At 38.2% G+C, this 19,905-nt stretch overlaps 1 protein-coding gene across 1 annotated transcript in view; it reads left to right on the forward strand.

Annotated features, from left to right (window-relative positions):
* LOC131399559 (complement factor H-like) overlaps window positions 1–19,905 on the forward strand; it is a 79,987-nt gene that overhangs the window by 39,082 nt on the left and 21,000 nt on the right. Inside the window, exons 6-9 of the mRNA XM_058533899.1 lie at window positions 388–582; window positions 1,062–1,238; window positions 13,596–13,793; window positions 15,248–15,424. Coding sequence (XP_058389882.1) covers window positions 388–582; window positions 1,062–1,238; window positions 13,596–13,793; window positions 15,248–15,424 — 747 coding nt within the window. The remainder of the gene's footprint in view (window positions 1–387; window positions 583–1,061; window positions 1,239–13,595; window positions 13,794–15,247; window positions 15,425–19,905) is intronic.

The raw sequence follows: 19,905 nt of genomic DNA on the forward strand, positions 1-19,905 counted from the left end.
AGGAAAAGAAGACAGATGAGCTGAGTGATAAAATCAGTACTTTCATCTCTCAACCAAGATGCTCATTTAATCAACCAGGGCTAGGTTACATGTTCTCAAGGAGACTTCATTAAACAGATCTGTGCAGTTTTCTTCCTGCAGAGTCTTCATACAATTTCTATATCATATGACCCACAGACATAATTTTATCTTCATTACCAAGGACTTCCTCACACACCTCAGTCACCTGAATTTTATAACTTTTCTTGTCCTAGAAACTCTAATGCAATGAGTGTCATTATGCTGATAAGAGAATCTAATTCAACAATGAAACATTCATCTCGAATTTGATTTTTATTGAGGTAAAACATTATTTATACCAGTTTTATTATGTTTTTTTATTGCCAGTTAAGCCTTGTGATTTTCCAGAAATAAAGCATGGAAGTCTACATTATGAAGAGTATTATAAACCACACTTTCCAGTACCTATAGGAAAGCAGTATTACTATTACTGTGATCAAAATTTTGTGACTCCTTCAGGACGTAGAGGGGGTTATCTTGATTGCAGACAAGAAGGATGGTCGCCAGCAGTACCCTGCCAAAGTAAGTAAATATTTTTATAATTGTATACATACAAATATTTCAAAGAGTGGAGAGAGTAAACACGTAAGTGAATACAATTGAGTCTTATATAAAAAAAATAAGGCCAAAAGATGAGTTCTATGAGCAAAAAGATCAATATAGATCTTTCCTTTCACAAGGAGCTCTTCACGAAAATCACGAGAGACAAATATAGAAATTTTGCAAGAATATCTATATCATTTATACGTATTTAAATTTAAAACTAAAGGTAAATAATATTCAGTATTTTTATTTTTAAAAAATGTTTGGTAGTAGCTTTAGTTTTTCTTAAGTTATATATTATTTTTGGATGCTGATTCATTCCAATTTAAATATTGTAAAGATAAATTACTATTGGATGTAAAGATAAATTACTATTTAACATTACTATGTTAAATTACTATTTTTGCCAAATTTATGGGTGTTTAAGACTATTCATTTATCATTTTTATGATCCTTAGGACAATGTATTTTCAATTACTTGGAGCATGGATATTATCCATATGAGGGAAAAAATTATTTACAGGGGCAATCTGTAAAAGTTGATTGCTATTCTGGCTACAGTCTTCCAGATGAGCAGACATTAATGACATGTACGGAGAATGGCTGGTCCCCTCCTCCCAAATGTATCCGTGTCAGTAAGTACACTGGTCTGAAATCCCAATTTGTTTATGATTTGCTAAGACTCATCTATATTACCTGTGACAAAATGTTTATATCAACTTCTTGTTTTGCCAATGGACCTATTTGATTTTAATTTTTTCCAAGTGTGTATGAATGGATATAAAAATTTCTTGATACATATATAGCAAAATAAATGAGCCAGCTGATAGACATTATTCCAGAAAATGGTAAAAGCGCCACAAAGAAGAAAGCTGTAATAAGAGAGTGATATCAGTGAGATGACAGAAAGGGAGTTTCTATTTTCTTCCCCACAAAGAACACTGACTTTGACAATGACCCATGGACAAGAGCATCTTTTTGGGAGTTAAGGAATCTAGCAGAGACATTTCAGCACACCATTGGAGCAAAAGTATCCCAGATTGGGTGCACTGAAGAGGGTGAGAGGTACAGTTTCATTTACCTTAATCACCCCTCCCCTACAGTGGCACAGCTCAGTGCCAAGAGAGATCCACTCGGCCCATGATTTTTTCACTGGGGGAAAGAAAGAGCCTATGAGTGAGTGTTTGACCTCCTCAGCTGTGTGCATCACTGACAAAATGGCCCATTTCTACCCCAACACATCCAGAATACTGAGATGATCTGCATGACTGGCGGATTTGGGAAGAGCTTGTAGCACAAGATATAGGCTCAGAATTCCTCAAGGGATGCAGATCCTACTAAACACTTTACAGACTCCATCAAGAAGACTTCCATCTAGTCAGTGGGGACACCTTAATTGCAAACTCTGCTCAGGCACACACACCCCTAACACACTGCATATCTCACCCACACACTCCTCTCCCCGTCCCATGGCCAGTACCCTGTGTACACTCCCAATATTAGTGAATGAGAGCCTTTGTAGGTGGAAGTGCACACTCAGAAAGCCAATCTGACTCCACAGGGGTGGGGCAAAACAAACTTGACCATGTTGCATTGCCCCAGGGAAAGCAAACAGGAAGTTTTCAGCACCCAGACTGGCTTTGCAGGGTTGAGAGAAGGCATAGAAGGTAATAAATCCCTCCCAAGTGGCAAGAAGATATGTGGAGCAGGTATGTTCATAAAAAAGGTCTGAAAAAGCCTCAGAATCCCTAGTAGGGTTGACAGAAGTTATTTCTTTTCCAAAATCAATCAGTAAAGACTAGAGAAAGTGACTGCTTTTTCAAATGCAGAGACAGCAATGCAACAGTTCAAGAAACATGTCAAATCAAGTAAACATGACTCCACAAGAGGAACAGAATAATTTTCCAGTAACTGACCCCAAATAATGAAGATCTATGATTTGCCTAATACGGAATTCAAAATAGTTACCTTAAGAAACCTTGTTTAGCTACAGGATAACTAAGGACAATTGAAAGGACAATTCAAAGAAATCAGGAATTTAATGAGACAGAAATCATATAAAGGACCAAAGTGAGTCTGGAACTACAGACTACAGTGAATGAAATGAAAAATACAAGGAAGAGCATCAACAGCAGACTTCATCACACAGAAGAAATAATACGTGAAGAGAGAAATCAAGATGGTGGTGTAAGCAGACTCTGAACTCACCTCCTCCCACGGACACAGCCAATTTACAGCTACTAGTGGAAAAATTACCCATGAGACAGAACTGAAAACTGGATAAGACGAACTCCTGCAACAAAGGACAATCCTAATTGAGGTGGAAGAGGCAGAAACTCCCTTCTGGAGAGAAAAAGCATTGCCTTCACAAGCCGTCAGCTTCACAGCCGCCCGGAAGCAGCCCAAAGGTACGCAGCCCTCCCTGGAGGATCAGGGCCCTGAGCCGGGGAGCGCCCCTGCTGTGGGCATTTTGTGGACCCAACACAATTGAGATGAGTGGCATGATATCTGACTTTGCCTGCTACTAAAACATTGGGGAATACCCCCAGAAAAGCTGGTTCATAAAGAAATTAAAACCGGCTCTTAAAGGGCCTGCGCGCAAACCCACCCATTTCAGAAAGCAACGGAAAATCAGCAGAAAGAAAGGTGCACAGTGCTTTGGTGAAAAGGGACTCACCTGATAGGATCTCAGTGCATTGCAGTGAGAGGTGAGACCTCTCCAGGGACTGGGACATTGGCAGTGGCCATTGTTGTGGCCTGGTGTGGGCCTGCTGACACAGACACCATTGGAGTTCTCTCTGGGGCCTGCTAGCCCAGGTCTGCCCCACCCACTAGAGCACTGATTTAATCCAGCTCTGCCAGGGCAGACAGCCCACCCTAGAGACTGGCCCCACCCGACAACAAGCCCTCAGGCAACTTGTGGGCCTGCATAGATTGGTGACTGGATTCTCTGCAGACTGGCAACTGAGCCAACTTCAGTGGGGAAGGGCGTGCAAAAGGAGCGGGTGGAGAGTGTGAGGTGGTAGTGGAGTGTGTGAGGCTCCCACCGTGGAGAGACTGGGTCCACTTCAGGGGGTCCGGGTGCACACATGGACCAAGACTGTGTTGACTGTGTGTGTGGACCTGTGGGCAGCAGGGCTTGTCAGATGCAGAAGACTTGTGCTTCTCAAAGAACCACATAGTGGGGTTGCCCCACCTTCCAAAGCCTGAAACAATTGGGTGCTCCCGTGCCTGAGGCCAGCCCCACCCAGCTGCAATCCTCAGAGAGCTGACAAGAGACCTAAAGGCTGGAGGCTTATAGCAATTGTAAGCCCCTGAGTCTAACAACCTGCCACGCTGGGGCCCTACTTACTTAAAAGAAATACTGCAGGGCCGGCCCGGTGGCTTAGCGGTTGAATGCTCGCGCTCCGCTGCTGGCGGCCTGGGTTCGGATCCCAGGTGCGCACCGACGGACCGCTTCTCCGGTCATGCTGAGGCCATGTCCCATGTACACCAACTAGAAGGATGTGCAGCTATGACATACAACTATCTACCAGGGCTTTGGGGGGAAAAAATAAATAAATAAAAATCTTAAAAAAAAAAAAAGAAAGAAATACTGCAACACAAATGAGGTATTAGAACTTGCAGCCAACTGTGCTGGGGCTCCCCACACCTGATAAAGAGACTGAAGGGCCCACAACAACTATAAGCAGCTGGGCATTACAACAGCTGGCAAGGATCATAACTCAGACACCCTGGGCGCCTACAGGGAGAGCAAACAGGCCACAACAGAAGGACACACGTAGTCCACATAAGGGTCAACCCTGGAACATTGAGAACTGAGGGAAGCACACTGCAGGCCTCCTAAGGCATCACTTATATAGGGTCACCTATCCAAGAGCAGGAGCCGTAGCTGACCTACCTAACACATAAACACAAGCACAGGGAAAGAGGCAAAATGAGGAGGCAAAGGAATACATTCCAAGAAAGAGAACAGGACAAAACCCCAGAAAAGGAACTAAGTGAAACAGAAATGAGCAACCTACATGACAGAGAGTTCAAACAAAGAGTGTTAAGGATACTCACTGATCTGGGGAGAAGAATAGATGAACTCAGTGAGAATGTCAACAAAGTAATGGAAGATATGAAAAAGAACCAATCAGAAATGAAGAATACAATACTAGAAATGAAAAATTCACTAGAGGGACTCAAAACCAGAGTAGAGGATACAGAAGAACGGATCTGTGAGCTGGACAAAAGACTACAAGAAATTACCCAAGCTGAACAAGTAAAAGAGAAAAGAACTAAAAAGAGTGAGGACAGTCTAAGGGACCTCTGGGACAACAGCAAGCGCACTAACATCCGTGTTATAGGTGTCCCAGAAGGAGAAGAGAGAGACAAAGTGGCGAGAATCTATTTCAAGAAATAATAGATGAGGGGCCAGCCCTGTGGCTTAGCGGTTAAGGGCACGCGCTCTGCTACTGGCGGCCCGGGATCAGATCCCGGGCGCACAATGACGCACTGCTTCTCCGGCCATGTTGAGGCCGCGTCCCACATACAGCAACTAGAAGGATGTGCAACTATGACATACAACTATCTACTGGGGCTTTCAGGAAAAAAAAAGGAGGAGGATTGGCAATAGATGTTAGCTCAGAGCTGGTCTTCCTCAGCAAAAAGAGGAGGATTGGCGTGGATGTTAGCTCAGGGTTGATCTTCCTCACCAAAAAAAAAAAAAAAAGAGAAAGAAATAATAGATAAAAACTCCCCTAACCTAAGGAAGGAAACAGACATCCAGGTACAGGAAGCACAGAGAGCCACAAACAAGATAAACCCAAAGAGGCCCACACCAAGACACATCATAATCAAAATGTCCAGAATTAAAGATAAAGAGAGAATCCTAAAAACCGCAAGAGAAAGGCAAGTTACATACAAAGGAAACCCCATAAGGCTATCAGCTGACTTCTCAGCAGAAACCTTACAGGCTAGAAGAGAGTGGCACGATATATTTAAAGTGCTAAAAGGAAAAAACTTACAGCCAAGAATACTCTACCCAGCAAGGTTATCATTCAAAATGGAAGGAGAGATCAAAAATTTCCCAGACAAGCAAAAATTAAAGGAGTTTGTCACCAAGAAACCAGTGCTACAAGAAAAGTTAAAGAGACTGATGTAAGGGGAAAAAAGAAGACCACAAATAGGAAAAATTATCTATTTCCATGATAAGAAGGTAACGGATACAAATGCACAAAAAAGAGGTTAAATATGATATCAAACACATAAAAGGAGAGAGGAGGGGAGTTTAAGAGTAGAGCTTTCAGACAGAGGTCAAACTAAAGAGACCATCAATTCTGTATAGAAGGAGAAAGGAACAGAGAAGGACCACTAAAACACTGAGAAAAAAAAAGTTTAAAAATGGCAGTAAGTACATACTTATCAATAGCTACTTTAAACGTCAATGGACTAAATGCTCCAATTAAAAGGCATAGGGTGGCTGATTGGATAAAAAAACAAGACCCATATATATGCTGCATACAAGAGACACATTTCAGACCTAAAGACACTCACAAACTGAAAGTGAAGGGATGGAAAAAGATACTCCAGGCAAATGGCAATGAAAAGAAAGCTGGGGTAGCAGTACTCATTTCAAACAAAATAGACTTTAAACAAAAACTGTAAAAAGAGACAAAGAAGGGCATTACATAATGATCAAGGAAACAATCCAACAAGAGAATATAACACTTGTAAATATCTACGCACCCAGTGTAGGTGCACCTAAATATATAAAGCAATTATTAACAGACATAAAAACAGAAATAGACAGTAACACAATAATAGTAGGGGACTTTAACACTCCACTTACACCAATGGATAGATCATCCAAACAGAAGATCAATAAGGCAACATTGGCCTTAAATGACACACTAGAACAAATGGACCTAGTAGATATATACAGAACATTCTATCCAAAAACTGAGGAATACACATTGTTTTCAAATGCACATGGAACATTCTCCAGGATTGATCACATATTAAGCTACAAAACAAGTCTCTATAAATTTAAGAAGATTGAAATAATACCAAGCTTCTTTTCTGACCACCATGGTATGAAACTAGAAATCAACTATAGGAAGAAAATCAGAAAAGCCACAAATGCGTGGAGATTAAACAAAATGCTACTGAACAATGACTAGATCACTGAAGAAATCAAAGAAGAAATCAAAACATACCTGGAGACAAAACGAAACAGTAATAAGAAACCTCCCCAAAAATAAAAGTCCTGGACCAGACGGCTTCCCTGGTGAATTCTACCAAACATTCAAAGAAGACTTAATACCTATCCTTCTCAAACTCTTCCAACAAATTGAGGAGGGGGGGAAGCTCCCTAACTCATTCTACAAAGCTGACATTACCCTGATACCAAAACCAGACAAGGACAACACACAAAAAAAGAAAATTACAGGGCAATATCACTGATGAACATCGATGCAAAAATCCTCAACAAAATACTAGCAAATGGCATAAAACAATACGTTAAAAAGATTATTCACCATGATCAAGTGGGATTTATTCCAAGTATGCAGGGATGGTTCAACATTCACAAATCAATCAACGTAATACACCACATTAATAAAATGAAGAATAAAAATCACATGATGATCTCAATAGATGCAGAGAAAGCATTTCACAAGATAAAACATCCATTTATGATAAAAATTCTGAATAAAATGGGTATAGAAGGAAACTACCTCAACATAATAAAGGTCATATATGACAAACCCACAGCTAACATCATCCCCAATGGTGAAAGACTGAAAACTAGTCCTCTAAGAACAGGAACCAGACAAGGATGCCCACTCTCACCACTCATATTTAACATAGTACTGGAAGTCCTAGCCAGAGCAATCAGGCAAGAGAAAGAAATAAAAGGGATCCAAATTGGAAAGGAAGCAGTGAAACTCTCACTATTTGCAGATGACATGGTTTTATATATGGAAAACCCTAAAGAATCCACTGAAAAACTTTTAGAAGTAATAAACGAATACGGTAAAGTTGCAGGATACAAAATCAACATACAGAAATCAGTTGCATTTCTATACACTAACAATGAAGTAGCAGAAAGAGAAACTAAGAATACAATCCCATTTACAATTGCAACAAAAGAACAAAATATCTAGGAATAAACTTAACCAAAGAGGTGAAAGATCTGTACACCGTAAACTATAAAACATTTCTGAAAGAAATTGAAGAAGATACAAAGAAATGGAAAGATATTCCTTGCTCTTGGATTGGAAGAATTAACGTAGTTAAGATGTCCATAATTCCTAAAGCCATCTATAGATTCAATGCAATCCCTATCAAAGTTCCAACAACATTTTTCACAGAAATAGAACAAAGAATCCTAAAATTTATATGGAACAAGAAAAGACCCCGAATAGCTAAAGGAATCCTGAGAAAAAAGAACAAAGCTGGAGGTATCACACTCCCTGATTTCAAAATATACTACAAAGCTATAGTAACCAAAACAGCTTGGTACTGGCGCAAAAACAGATACAGAGATCAATGGAATAGAATCGAAAGCCCAGAAATAAACCCACACATCTATGCACAGCTAATCTTTGACAAGGAGCCAAGAACACACAATGGAGAAAAGAAAGTCTCTTCAACAAATGGTGTTGGGAAAACTGGATAGTTACATGCAAAAAAATGAAAATAGACCCTTACCTAACACCATACACAAAAATTGATTCAAAATGGATTAAAGACTTGAATGTAAGACCTGAAACTATGAAACTTCTAGAAGAAAACATAGGCAGTACGCTCTTCCACATCGGTCTTAGCAACATCTTTTCAAACACCACATCTGACCGGGCAAGAGAAACAATAGAAAAAATAAACAAATGGGACTACATCAAACTAAAAAGCTTCTGCACAGCAAAGGAAACCATGAACAAAATGAAAAGTCAACCTAACAATTGGGAGAAGATATTTGCAAACCATACATCTGATAAGGGCTTAATCTCCAAAATATATAAAGAACTCATGTATCTCAACAACAAAAAAACTAACAACTCAATTTAAAAATGGGCAAAAGACCTGAACAGACATTTCTCCAAAGAAGATATACAGATGGTCAACAGACACATGAAAAGATGTTCAAAATCACTAACTATCAGGGAAATGCAAATCAAAACTACAAGGAGATATCCCCTCACACCCGTCAGAACGGCTATAATTAACAAGACAGGAAACAACATGTGTTGCAGAGGATGTGGAGAGAAGCGAACTCTCACATACTGCTGGTGGGAGTGTAAAGTGGTGGAAAACAGTATGGAGATTCCTCAAAAAATTAAGGATAGAACTACCATATGATCCAGCTATTCCACTGCTCGCTAATTATACAAAGAACTTTAAAACACCAATGTGTAAAGATACATGCACCCGTGTGTTCATTTCAGCGTTATTCACAATAGCCAAGGCTTGGAAGCAACCTAAGTGCCCATCAAGGGACGAATGGATAAAGAAGATATGGTATATATACACAATGGAATACTACTCAGCCATAAGAAACGATGAAATCCAGCCATTTGTGACAACATGGATGAACACTGAGGGTATTATGGAAAATGAAATAAGTCTGAGGGAGAAGATCAAATACCGTGTGATCTCACTCATTAAGTAGTAGATAATAACAACAACAAACAACAAACAAACACATAGAGACAGAGATTGGAATGGTGGTTACCAGAGGAGAAGGGGGGAGGGAGGAGGGCGAAAGGGATAATTCGGCACGTGTGTGGTGATGGGTTATAGTTAGTATTTGGGTGGTGAACATGATGTAATCCATGCAGAAATAGAAGTATAATGATGTACACCTGAAATTTATACAATGTTATACACCAATGTTACTGCAATAAACAGCAACAACAAAAGACAAAGAGTACCTGAATGACTAAAAAAACAAGAATAGATGATATACTATCAATGAAAGACTCATTTCAGATTTAAAGACAAATAGAAGTGAAGGCATGGAAAAGGATATTTCATGCAAATGACAACCAAAAGAAGTAGGAGTCGCTATACTTAAATACAAAAAAATTGACTTCATGTCTAAAACTGTCTCTAGAGACAAAGAATGTCATTAGATAATAATAAAAGAGTCAATTCATCAGGAAGATATAACAGTTGTAAACATATGTGCACTCCACATCAGAGCTCCTAAACATGTACAGCAAATATTGACAGGTTTGAAGAGAAGAAATTGACAACAATATAATAAGTTTGAGTAGATTTTTGTATATGGTGTAAGATAAGGACCCAGTTTTATTCTTCTGTACATGGATATCTAGTTCTCACAACACTATTTGTTGAAGAAACTGTCCTTTCCCCATGGTGTGTTTTGGCACCCTTCCTGAAGATCAGGTGACCATTTATGTGTGGATTTATTTCTGGGTTCTCTACCTTTTTCCACTGATCTATTTGTCTGTTTTTATGCCAGTACCATACTGTTTTGATTAGTGTAGCTTTGTAATATTTTTCGAACTCAGGAAGTGTGATATCCTCAGCTTTGTTCTTGCTCAAGATTGCTTTGGCTATTCAGGTCTTTTGTAGTTACCTATTAATTTTAGGGTTGTTTTTTCTGTGTCTGGAAAGAATGCCATTGGGATTTTGATTAGGATTGCATTGAATCTGTAGGTCACTTAGGGTAGTATGGACATTTAACAATATTGAAGACTCCAATTGATGAACACTGGATGTCTTTCTGTTTATGTCTTCCTTAATTTTCTTCATTCATATTTTATAATTTTCAGTATACAAGTTGTTCACTAATTTGGTTAAGTTTATTCCTAAGCATTACATTCTTTCTGTCGTTAATGTAAATGTGATTGCTTTATTAATTCCCTTTTTAGATAGTTTGTTGTTAGTGTGTAGAAATGTTACTAATTTTTGTATGTTTATTTTGTTTCCTGTAACTTGTTGAAGTTGTTTATTAGTTCTAACAGCTTTGGTCAATCTGTAGGATTTTGTACACATAATATCGTGTCTTCTGTATAGAGAGATAATTTTATTTCTTCCTTCCTAATTTGGATGCCTTTTATTTCTTTTTTATATTTTTAATTTTGTTAATGTTTAAATTTCTTATTGAGGTAAGATTGGTTTATTACACGATATAAATTTCAGATGTATATTATTATATTTTAACTTCTGGATAGATTACCTCGTGTTGACCACCAAAAGTCTAGTTGCCATCCGTCACCGTAGATTTGTGCCCCTTTACCACTTTCACCACTTTTTGTAGATTAATTGCTTGGCTAGGACCTCCGGTACATATTGAATAAAAGTGGTGCGAGTGGGCACACTTGTCTTCCTCCTGATTGTAGAAGAATCTATCATCATTGGCCCAGACAGAGATTCTGGGTGCTTCTCAAAACTCTTTGCTCATCCAACCTGTGGTCTTTGTGTTTAGCATTCCCCAGGAGTCTAGAGTAAGCCAAGTCTATCAATGTCCTGAGATAGGCAAGATAGAAGCCAGGCCCTCAAGAAACAGCCAGAAAATTTGAGGTACTAGATGTGTGGTCCAGTTCCTTCTCTACTCAGGGTGAGGCTGGGAGCTGGAGTTTCTCATTCCACTCACTCTGCACTGAGGTGGGGAGAGGAGTTGTGGCAATGCATGCACATTCCTTCAAACCGCATGCTCTGTCAAGCCATTATTTTGCTCTCTGGAACCCCTAGGCATCTAGCTAATTGTGATCTTTGGCAGCACCCAGAGACAGGTTAATTAGAAGCCAGTTCCTGAGGCAGCAGCTGGAAAAGTTGAGGGTCTAGAGGTGTGATCTATCTTTTTCCATGGGGAACTGGGAGCTGGGCTTTATGATCTGCTCGCTCTACACTCGGCTGGGAGTTGAACTGTGAGAAGTGCTCGCACACTCATTCATAACTGACACTTGGTCCTCTGTAGTCCCCAGGAGACTAGCATATGCTGGGCCCTTTAGCTCCCAGTCAGGCGACTTAGAAGCCAGACCCTGGAGTAGCAGTTGGAAACTTGGGACACAAGATGTAGGGTTCCAACCATTTGTTCCTCAAGGAGAAGCTGTGAGTTGGGCATTCCCTCCCAGCTGGATGGTGCTGTGCCAGGGGTGGGATTTATGATGAGACTGTATTGCAGTTTCTCCTACCACTTACCATTTTCTCACTTGCCTTGTCTGCAAGAATCTCTCCACCAGATTTGTATTTCTAATAAAGGGAATGGATACACCTGTAGCTGTTAATTCGGTTTGTGTGTGGGGAGGAGAGGTTGAGGCATCCTATTCCACCATCTTACTAACTTTTCTATATTTTTTTCAAATTTATACTTATATTGGGTTTTGTTTAGTTTTCTTTTTTAATTCCTTAAAGTGGAAACAATTCTTGATTTTCAGTCTTTTTTCTTTTCTAATATAGCTGTTTAATGGTAAAATTTCCCTCTCAGCACTACCTTAGTATCAATTCACAAAATTTTATTTAACATCTTTTTATTATCATTCAGTTAAAAGTACTTAATGTTTTCTCTTTTGCTGTCTTCTTTATCCATGGGTTATTGAATAAATGAAGCTGAGTCCTGTGCAGAGATGTAGTAAAGGACAAAAGTCTACTTTTACTGTTTCAAGTGAACTTGTACGTAACTTAAGGAATCATCATTTTGGCCTTCCAAGATCAATGAATGTGTTGATCTTTGTCATCTTCTTTGAACTCCTTATATCCATATAGTTTTAAGCACCCAGTTATGATGATCAACATTTCAAAATCTCAGAGCCAAAGGCTGTGGTTGCTACGGTGGATGATTTCTGAGATCATCACCTGATCTGAGATACCTCAAGTGGTTAACTGAGTTCTGGGGTTGCTTAAGAGGTCCAAATTAGGCAATATTGAACACAAGTTCCAGGAAAGGACCCATTACTAGGAGAGCTCTGGCACACTGTAGGATCTAGATCTGTAGGGGTGGGATTTATGATGAGACTGTATTGCAGTTTCTCCTACCACTTACCATTTTCTCACTTGCCTTGTCTGCAGGAATCTCTCAACCAGATTTGTATTTCTAATAAAGGGAATGGATACACCTGTAGCTGTTAATTCGGTTTGTGTGTGGGGAGGAGAGGTCGAGGCATCCTATTCCACCATCTTACTAACTTTTCTATATTTTTTTCAAATTTATACTTATATTGGGTTTTGTTTGCTTTTCTTTTTTAATTTCTTAAAGTGGAAACAATTCTTGATTTTCAGTCTTTATTCTTTTCTAATATAGCTATTTAATGGTAAAATTTCCCTCTCAGCACTACCTTAGTGTCAATTCACAAAATTTTATTTAACATGTTTTTATTATTATTCGTTTAAAAATACTTAATATTTTCTCTTTTGCTGTCTTCTTTATCTATGGGTTATTTAATAAATGAAGCTGAGTCCTGGGCGGAGATGCAGTAAAGGACAAAAGTCTACTTTTACTGTTTCAAGTGAACTTGTATGTAACTTGAAGAACCATCATTTTGGCCTTCCAAAATCAATGAATGCGTTGATCTTTGTCATCTTCATTGAACTCCTTGTATCCATATAGTTTTAAGCACCCAATTATGATGATCAACATTTGAAAATCTCAGGGCCAAAGGCTGTGGTTGCTATGGTGGAAGATCCTCTGAGATCATCATCTGATATGAGATACCCCAGCTGGTTAACTGAGTTCTGGGTTTGCTTAAGAGATCCAAATTAGGCAATATTGAACACAAGTTCCAGGAAAGGACCCATTACTAGGAGAGCTCCGGCACACTGTAGGATCTAGATCCATTAGACCAACAGATTTCTCATAATTTCTTAGAAGAGATTCTGAGTATTTTAAATCTTGTTTTGTTCCCCCCAAATTTGAATAAATTATCTTGATTTAATATCTTTGGAAACTCATAGCCTATTTTCTTTGCACAAGAACTTGGATGATTAGGAATTTTCCAGGTTATCATTTACAAATGACATATACTTGTCTTTTCCTTAAGCTTTCTCCATTTTAGAAACATGTTCAAAATCAGATATAGAAATTGAGAATGGATTTATTTCTGAATCTGACTTTACATATCCCTTAAATAAACGAGCACGATATAAGTGTAAACCGGGATATGTAACAGCAGACGGTAGAGCATCAGGATCAATTACATGTCTGCAAAGTGGATGGTCAGCTCAGCCCACATGCATTAGTAAGTAATTGATTACGTTATTATTCTTCATCCTGATGATCGTTGTACAAAAGTTTACTTTAATTATTTTTGGGAGGTCTGAGGTGGTTCCACTTGAAAAGACAAATAAAAAAACTTTGAGGAGAATATATGATATTTTGCCTTTTAAGATTAATTACTGGTGGGGTATAATATGAGTGCATCTTTCAGTTCAAGTGTTCCCTTTTTAAGACCCCCGGTGATTTCAAATCTACTTAGGAAGACTTATGTGTATTCTGGTGTAAACTCATTTATTATTAGCTGAGACCTTTGTGCCTGTTGTACCTGCTTCAAGGTGATCAGACTTTCATGTCTCAGTCTTTGCTGCTAGACATGAGAGTTATTTTTTTAAGCGAAGAGATGGGTTCATAATGCATAATCTTAGACTATTTATAATTTACTTGTTTTATACTGCAGGATAGGTCCACTTCTGAAAAATCCTCTCCCTTAGGAAATCTTCCTAGACATCTTATTAGTGGAGACTGAGAAACACTTCTAGATGGTACCAAATTTTTCTGTGTTGAAAGATTTCCCTGTCCCATTACCTAGACGTTTATGAAGATTTTCTAAGAACAATTTGCTCAGTTGATCTGTTTATCCTAAATCCACACAATAACATTTTTTGAGATGATATTTAACATATTTACTTTAAGTTAAAGGGATATTTAAAATATCCATTTTTGCTGTTTTCATTTCATTTTTTTCAGTCTCTTTGCTTACTATGGGCACTAGCCAAAGAAAAAATGAGAAAAGTTGCCTCCATATGAAATTCATTTTATACTGAATTGTGATCAGCTGTCCATTACAACACGCTTATTGTGGAAGAGAAAACGTCTCGGTTAAATAAATTTTTATTAGTATGTTTTTAGTTTTGCTTTCTTTTTCTAAATCTTAAGCTAGCTGGCTTCATAACACATTATATAATTTGAGATAAATTATTTAAACCTTTATTAACATCAGTCTAGTATAATGTTAGTGAAAACTGAATGTATTGTTATTTTTTTTTGTGTGAGGAGGACCAATCCTGAGCTAACATCCAATGCCAATCCTCCTCTTTTTTGCTGAGAAAGATTGGCCATGGGCTAACATTCGTGCCCATCTTCCTCTACTTTATATGGAACGTGGCCACAGCATGGCCTAACAAGCAGTGCGTCGGTGCGCGCTGAGTATAATTGAATTGAGAAAAATATTCTTAAAATGAATTTTTCAGAGAGTTTAAGTGATGCGAAAAATGTTATGTAGAAACTCTTTTTTGAGTTAGATTTTCAGGACAATGATTTATCACTGACATTCTCAGATTATTTCTATATGATATTTAATTTATTAGCATATACTAATTGATAGAGTCTTTACTTCCCATTCGTATGGGACATACTCATTCAGATTGTTCATTTAATAATACTAGAAAGGAAATCTTCCATTCTATTATGCATTAGAATCCTGTGATATGCCACTATTTGAGAAGGCCAGAGCCAAAAGTGATAGAACATGGTTTAAGCTCAATGACAGATTGGACTACGTGTGCCGTGATGGCTATGAGAGCAGAGATGGACACACCACAGGTTCCATAGTTTGTGGTAACGATGGCTGGTCTGATACACCCACATGTTATGGTAAGTAATGTTTTGTCAGTTGTTCTTTTTTTCAAGAGGAACAAAATTAACATTAATTTGTGAAAAGTTTGAATTATCAAGATTCATATTGAAGGAACAATGATTAAAATCAAGGTGTCACCTTCTGATTTATTAAAAACTCGGAGCAGAGGTTGTTTTGAAGCCCAGAGACAATAATCTACCTTTAACACTGGGCTTTAATGTTTCCCATGGGCCATATGTATCATAGATTTGTGATTAAAGTATAATTGTTTTTGTTATTCCAAATGCAAACTTTCGTATTATTTAAAACAGGGCACTCATTACCAAAATTACAGTTACATAGAACTTACTCAGGTATATTGCTTCCGGTTCAGTCTTACCTCTCCCACCATGAGTGTTAATTTCTGCAGGTGCTGAAAAGAACTTTTATTTTCTGACTTTGAAAAGTCCCGTGAACTGTTACAGGAATTTCTTTTATATTTGCCAATCAGCGGTCTGTTTTCCATGGATGGAGATAGGGTTTGAATCTGTAGAAAACTGAGTGGATGTAGAGTGTCCAAGCCAAAGGAACAGTATGCGCAAAGCATTGAAAACAAAACAATATTTGGGAAATACCAGGGTCACTTGATTCTACTCAAGGTGTGGGAGAATTTTATGAGCTGAGGCTGGAGAGGTGACAAAGGAAAGACTGTCCAGGTTATTTCAGGGCATGTTAGCATCTGTATTAATTTTGGGATTGATGAAAAGCCATGAAGGAGTTTTAAGGAAAGGAACAATATAAATTTCTGTGGACTTTTGAAGGTTTTCTTTCGCTTTATGCTGTGCTTGTGATGAACGAGAGAAGATTCAGGAGTCTATGTGGGTGAGAAAGGGTGGGGATTGGGATAGGGTGATGGCTGAGGGATGCAGAGCAGAGGAAAGATTTGGGATATGTTTTGGTGGTAGAAACATAGGTAATGTTTCGAATGTTGGGTATGAAAAAGATTAAGAGGTTAAGGGACTCACATGTTTATTTGACTTTATTTTTTTAAGCAGGCAGGTAAATGGCAACGTCTTTTGGTGAAGTGGTTCTGGAGGAGAGAGAGCACTTTGGAAGGAACATCCCAACTTTTGCCTTGAACACATTATGGTTGAGCTGCCCATGGACAATCAAAATCAGATATGTAAACCACAGAGTTAGATGTGTAGGTCTAGGCAAGAGATATACCTGTGGGATTATCACCATGCAAATGATGATATCACATTGGAAAAGAATAAAGAATGAAAGGAAAGGAGAGCTCAGGATTCAGCCCTGCAGCTTCCCAACATTTAGGTGTCACAGGGAAGAGGAAGAGAAGGCAAAGTAGATAGAAAAAAGGAGGACCCAGAAATCAGAATAAAAACTGTACTAGTGAATGTTGTTACAGACATGAGGAGAAGAAATGACTGAAGGCAGAGGAAACAGACGGAGTGGTTAGTAGTGAAGCGCGTGGAGTCAGGCTGGCCGGGTTCTACTTCCCGCTCCACCACTCGCTAAGCATGTATTTTAGGTCAGCAACCACGCCTATTTGAACCTCTCTTCACTCTTCCTTATCTGAAAAGTGTTTTAATATTTACAATTGTCATAATATTTCAAAGGATTGTTTTGACTAATAGACTAAATTATCCTTATAAACCTCTTGCCACAGTATCTGTCAAAAATAAACTTAATGAATTATAAGCTAATTACATTATTATCACAAATTGAGTGGTGAATATTTCTAATTGAGTAGATATGTCCAGTTAGGAGACTGTAAAAATGTGGTGGATTTGGCTACATCAAGGCCAATAATAAGGGTAGCAAAAACAATTTTGGATGGAATACATGAGGCAGAACCTAAATAGAATTTACTGAAGAAAAATGATTAGTAAGAAATTTCATACAACATGTGGGCGAAATTCGTTCAAGGTTGACTGTGCCACAGAATAGGAAATTCAGCATATTGCTAGAGGAAATTATACACTCAAGGAAGTATTGTTGTTTCTTTTTTTGATGAGGAAGATTGACCTTGAGCTAACATTTGTGCCAATGTTCCTCATCTTTGTATATGGGACACCACCACAGCATGGTTTGATGAGCGGTGTGTAGGTCTGCAACCTGCGAATCCTGGGCTGCTGAAGCAGAGTGCACAAACTTAACCACTACCCCACCGGGCCAGCCCAAGGGAGTATTTTTTTTTTTAAAGATGGGAGACATGAGAGTGGACTGAATGCTGATGAGGATGCAGGAGAGAGGGAAGCAGGGAGACATGGAATACATGAGGCGGATAGTTCCCTGTGAAGGTGGGAGAGAAAGGGAACCAGAGCTCCTGTGGAAGTAATAGGGTTTGGCGGTGACGAGGCTACTTCCAACTTTTCACAGGGGGAAGGAAGGAAAATGGATGTGTAAATGTAATGCTGGGGAGAAGCAGGAGCTGATGGTTTCTATTTTCCTTTGAAATACGAGACAAAGTCATCTGAGATTGAGTGGTGCATGGGGAAAGGAGGAGAGGGCACACTAGGTAGAGCAGAAAAGGTTTCAAATAGAGACTTGTGAGAGACACACAGTGAGCTCATTATAGAGCTGAGGTAGACTTGCTTAGCAGTGTCTTGGTCCCAGTGAATTGGATTCACGCTGACAGCAAACACCTATCATGGGCTAGAAATAGGCTAGGAGAAAATGGTGAAAAATGCAATCATGGGTCTGCATTTTGAGACCTTTCATTCCAGTATGAAAAAACCAATGAATTAAGGCAAATAATGAACAAATGATAAAAATATTTTAAATATATTTGATATATGACTGTGTTCAGAGGAACAAAAGAATGCAAGAACTTTGAAAATAGGAGAGGATGGATGGATCTACTTTATATAGGAAGGCATCTATGCAAAGAAAGGGTGACAACCATTCAGGATAGAGATAGGGGTCTGTCCACAGCTGAGGCAGCAAAGAACTTGAGCTATTTAAACAATTCAAAGATCGTAAAGCCTGGAGTCTGGATTGACAGGGGGAGAGAGCTATAAGATGGCATTGGAAGTGTAGGCAAAGGATGGATCGGAAAGAGTTTGGATTTTATTCTAAGTGAAGTGGAAAGCTTTCAAGATGATCATGAATTTCTTTTCTGGGATTAGAGGCAGATCCAAGTTTTATGAAGCCAGAAGCTTTTACATTTTGAGGGGCCTTCTTTAAAAAAGAATGCAAAATCATGACTATATAATTCTCCTGGTGTTTCCCACGTCACCACATGACAGGAAACATGAAGGAGAAGAAGTTGGAGTGACAGAGACAGCAGTGGAAACTGATGTGGCCAACATGGCTTTCTATTGCAAATTTTATAAAAACTTATGACCTTGTGAACACATTGCTAGGAATTCTCCAGCACGATCTAGGCCTCCAAATATCAAATGAACAAATCACAGTTTACTAGTCTTTTCAAATCACTTCCCTCAAACATGTAGCAGAAAAGTGCACACAGATTGGCTGATATCTGAGTTTATTTCCAATATCCTGGGTGTTCTGTCCTTCGGGGAGAGATTTCCAAACAATCGTTGCTGTCATAAGCCACTTAAGCCCAACAATGTTTACAGCAATCTGAAATAAATGTACACTTCAGAGTAAAAAATTCATACTCATGTTTCCAATCATCAGTGCTAGGATTTAGGATTTTGACTTTTAGGGGTAAAGCCAAATATCTCTAATTCATAGTATGCCCATTCAAAATCTTTAAATCACATTTCTTAAGTCATTATCTTTATATAAATATAACACTGATAAAATAGTCAACAGCCAAGCTCTGTTGTTGTTGTTGTTGTTGTTAAGGCAGTGTCTTTCGTAATGTGATGAGATGGATAATTTATGTAAAATGACCACAAAATATATAAACAGAGAGACATACAAATAAAAGAACTGCTATGTAGATGATTGGAATCGAATTTTAGGGGAGTAATCCAAGTGGTTCTCGTTAAGTGTTATCTTCTCAACTAAACTTCAAGAATCAACATTAAAACAAAAACAAGAGCAAATTTATTGAGTTATTATTTTTGTGACATTAGTTTTAAAAATAGTTAACACACCTAATTTTATGAGTGTTTTAATACATGACTTTTAGTTAGTAAAAAGTTTCTTTTTAGTATGACTCTAATTTTTAAGTTAATTTTAATTTTATAAATTAATTTGCAAGATGGAAAAATTCTAAATAAAATAATGCATTTTTCATAATATTTAGCAATGTCACAAATTTGACAAGTATTAAGGGATATTTTACACATTACTTATTTGAATGAGAATAGTTAATTTATTAGTAGCTAGTATAAATTACATTTATAATAAGAATAGACATTTGTATATTATAGAAATATTCAGAATGCCTAGAATACACCTAGCCATACGATACGGCCTCAAACGTGTTTCTTCATTTTATTTCAAGTTTCAGTTTGATTTCTGAACATGCAGAATATTAATTAGGCAGTTTTTAATGTTCCTCTAACTAAAATGCATTAGA

This window comes from Diceros bicornis, chromosome 38, assembly GCF_020826845.1.
Source record: "Diceros bicornis minor isolate mBicDic1 chromosome 38, mDicBic1.mat.cur, whole genome shotgun sequence".
In the NCBI taxonomy this organism is placed as follows: Eukaryota; Metazoa; Chordata; class Mammalia; order Perissodactyla; family Rhinocerotidae; genus Diceros; species Diceros bicornis.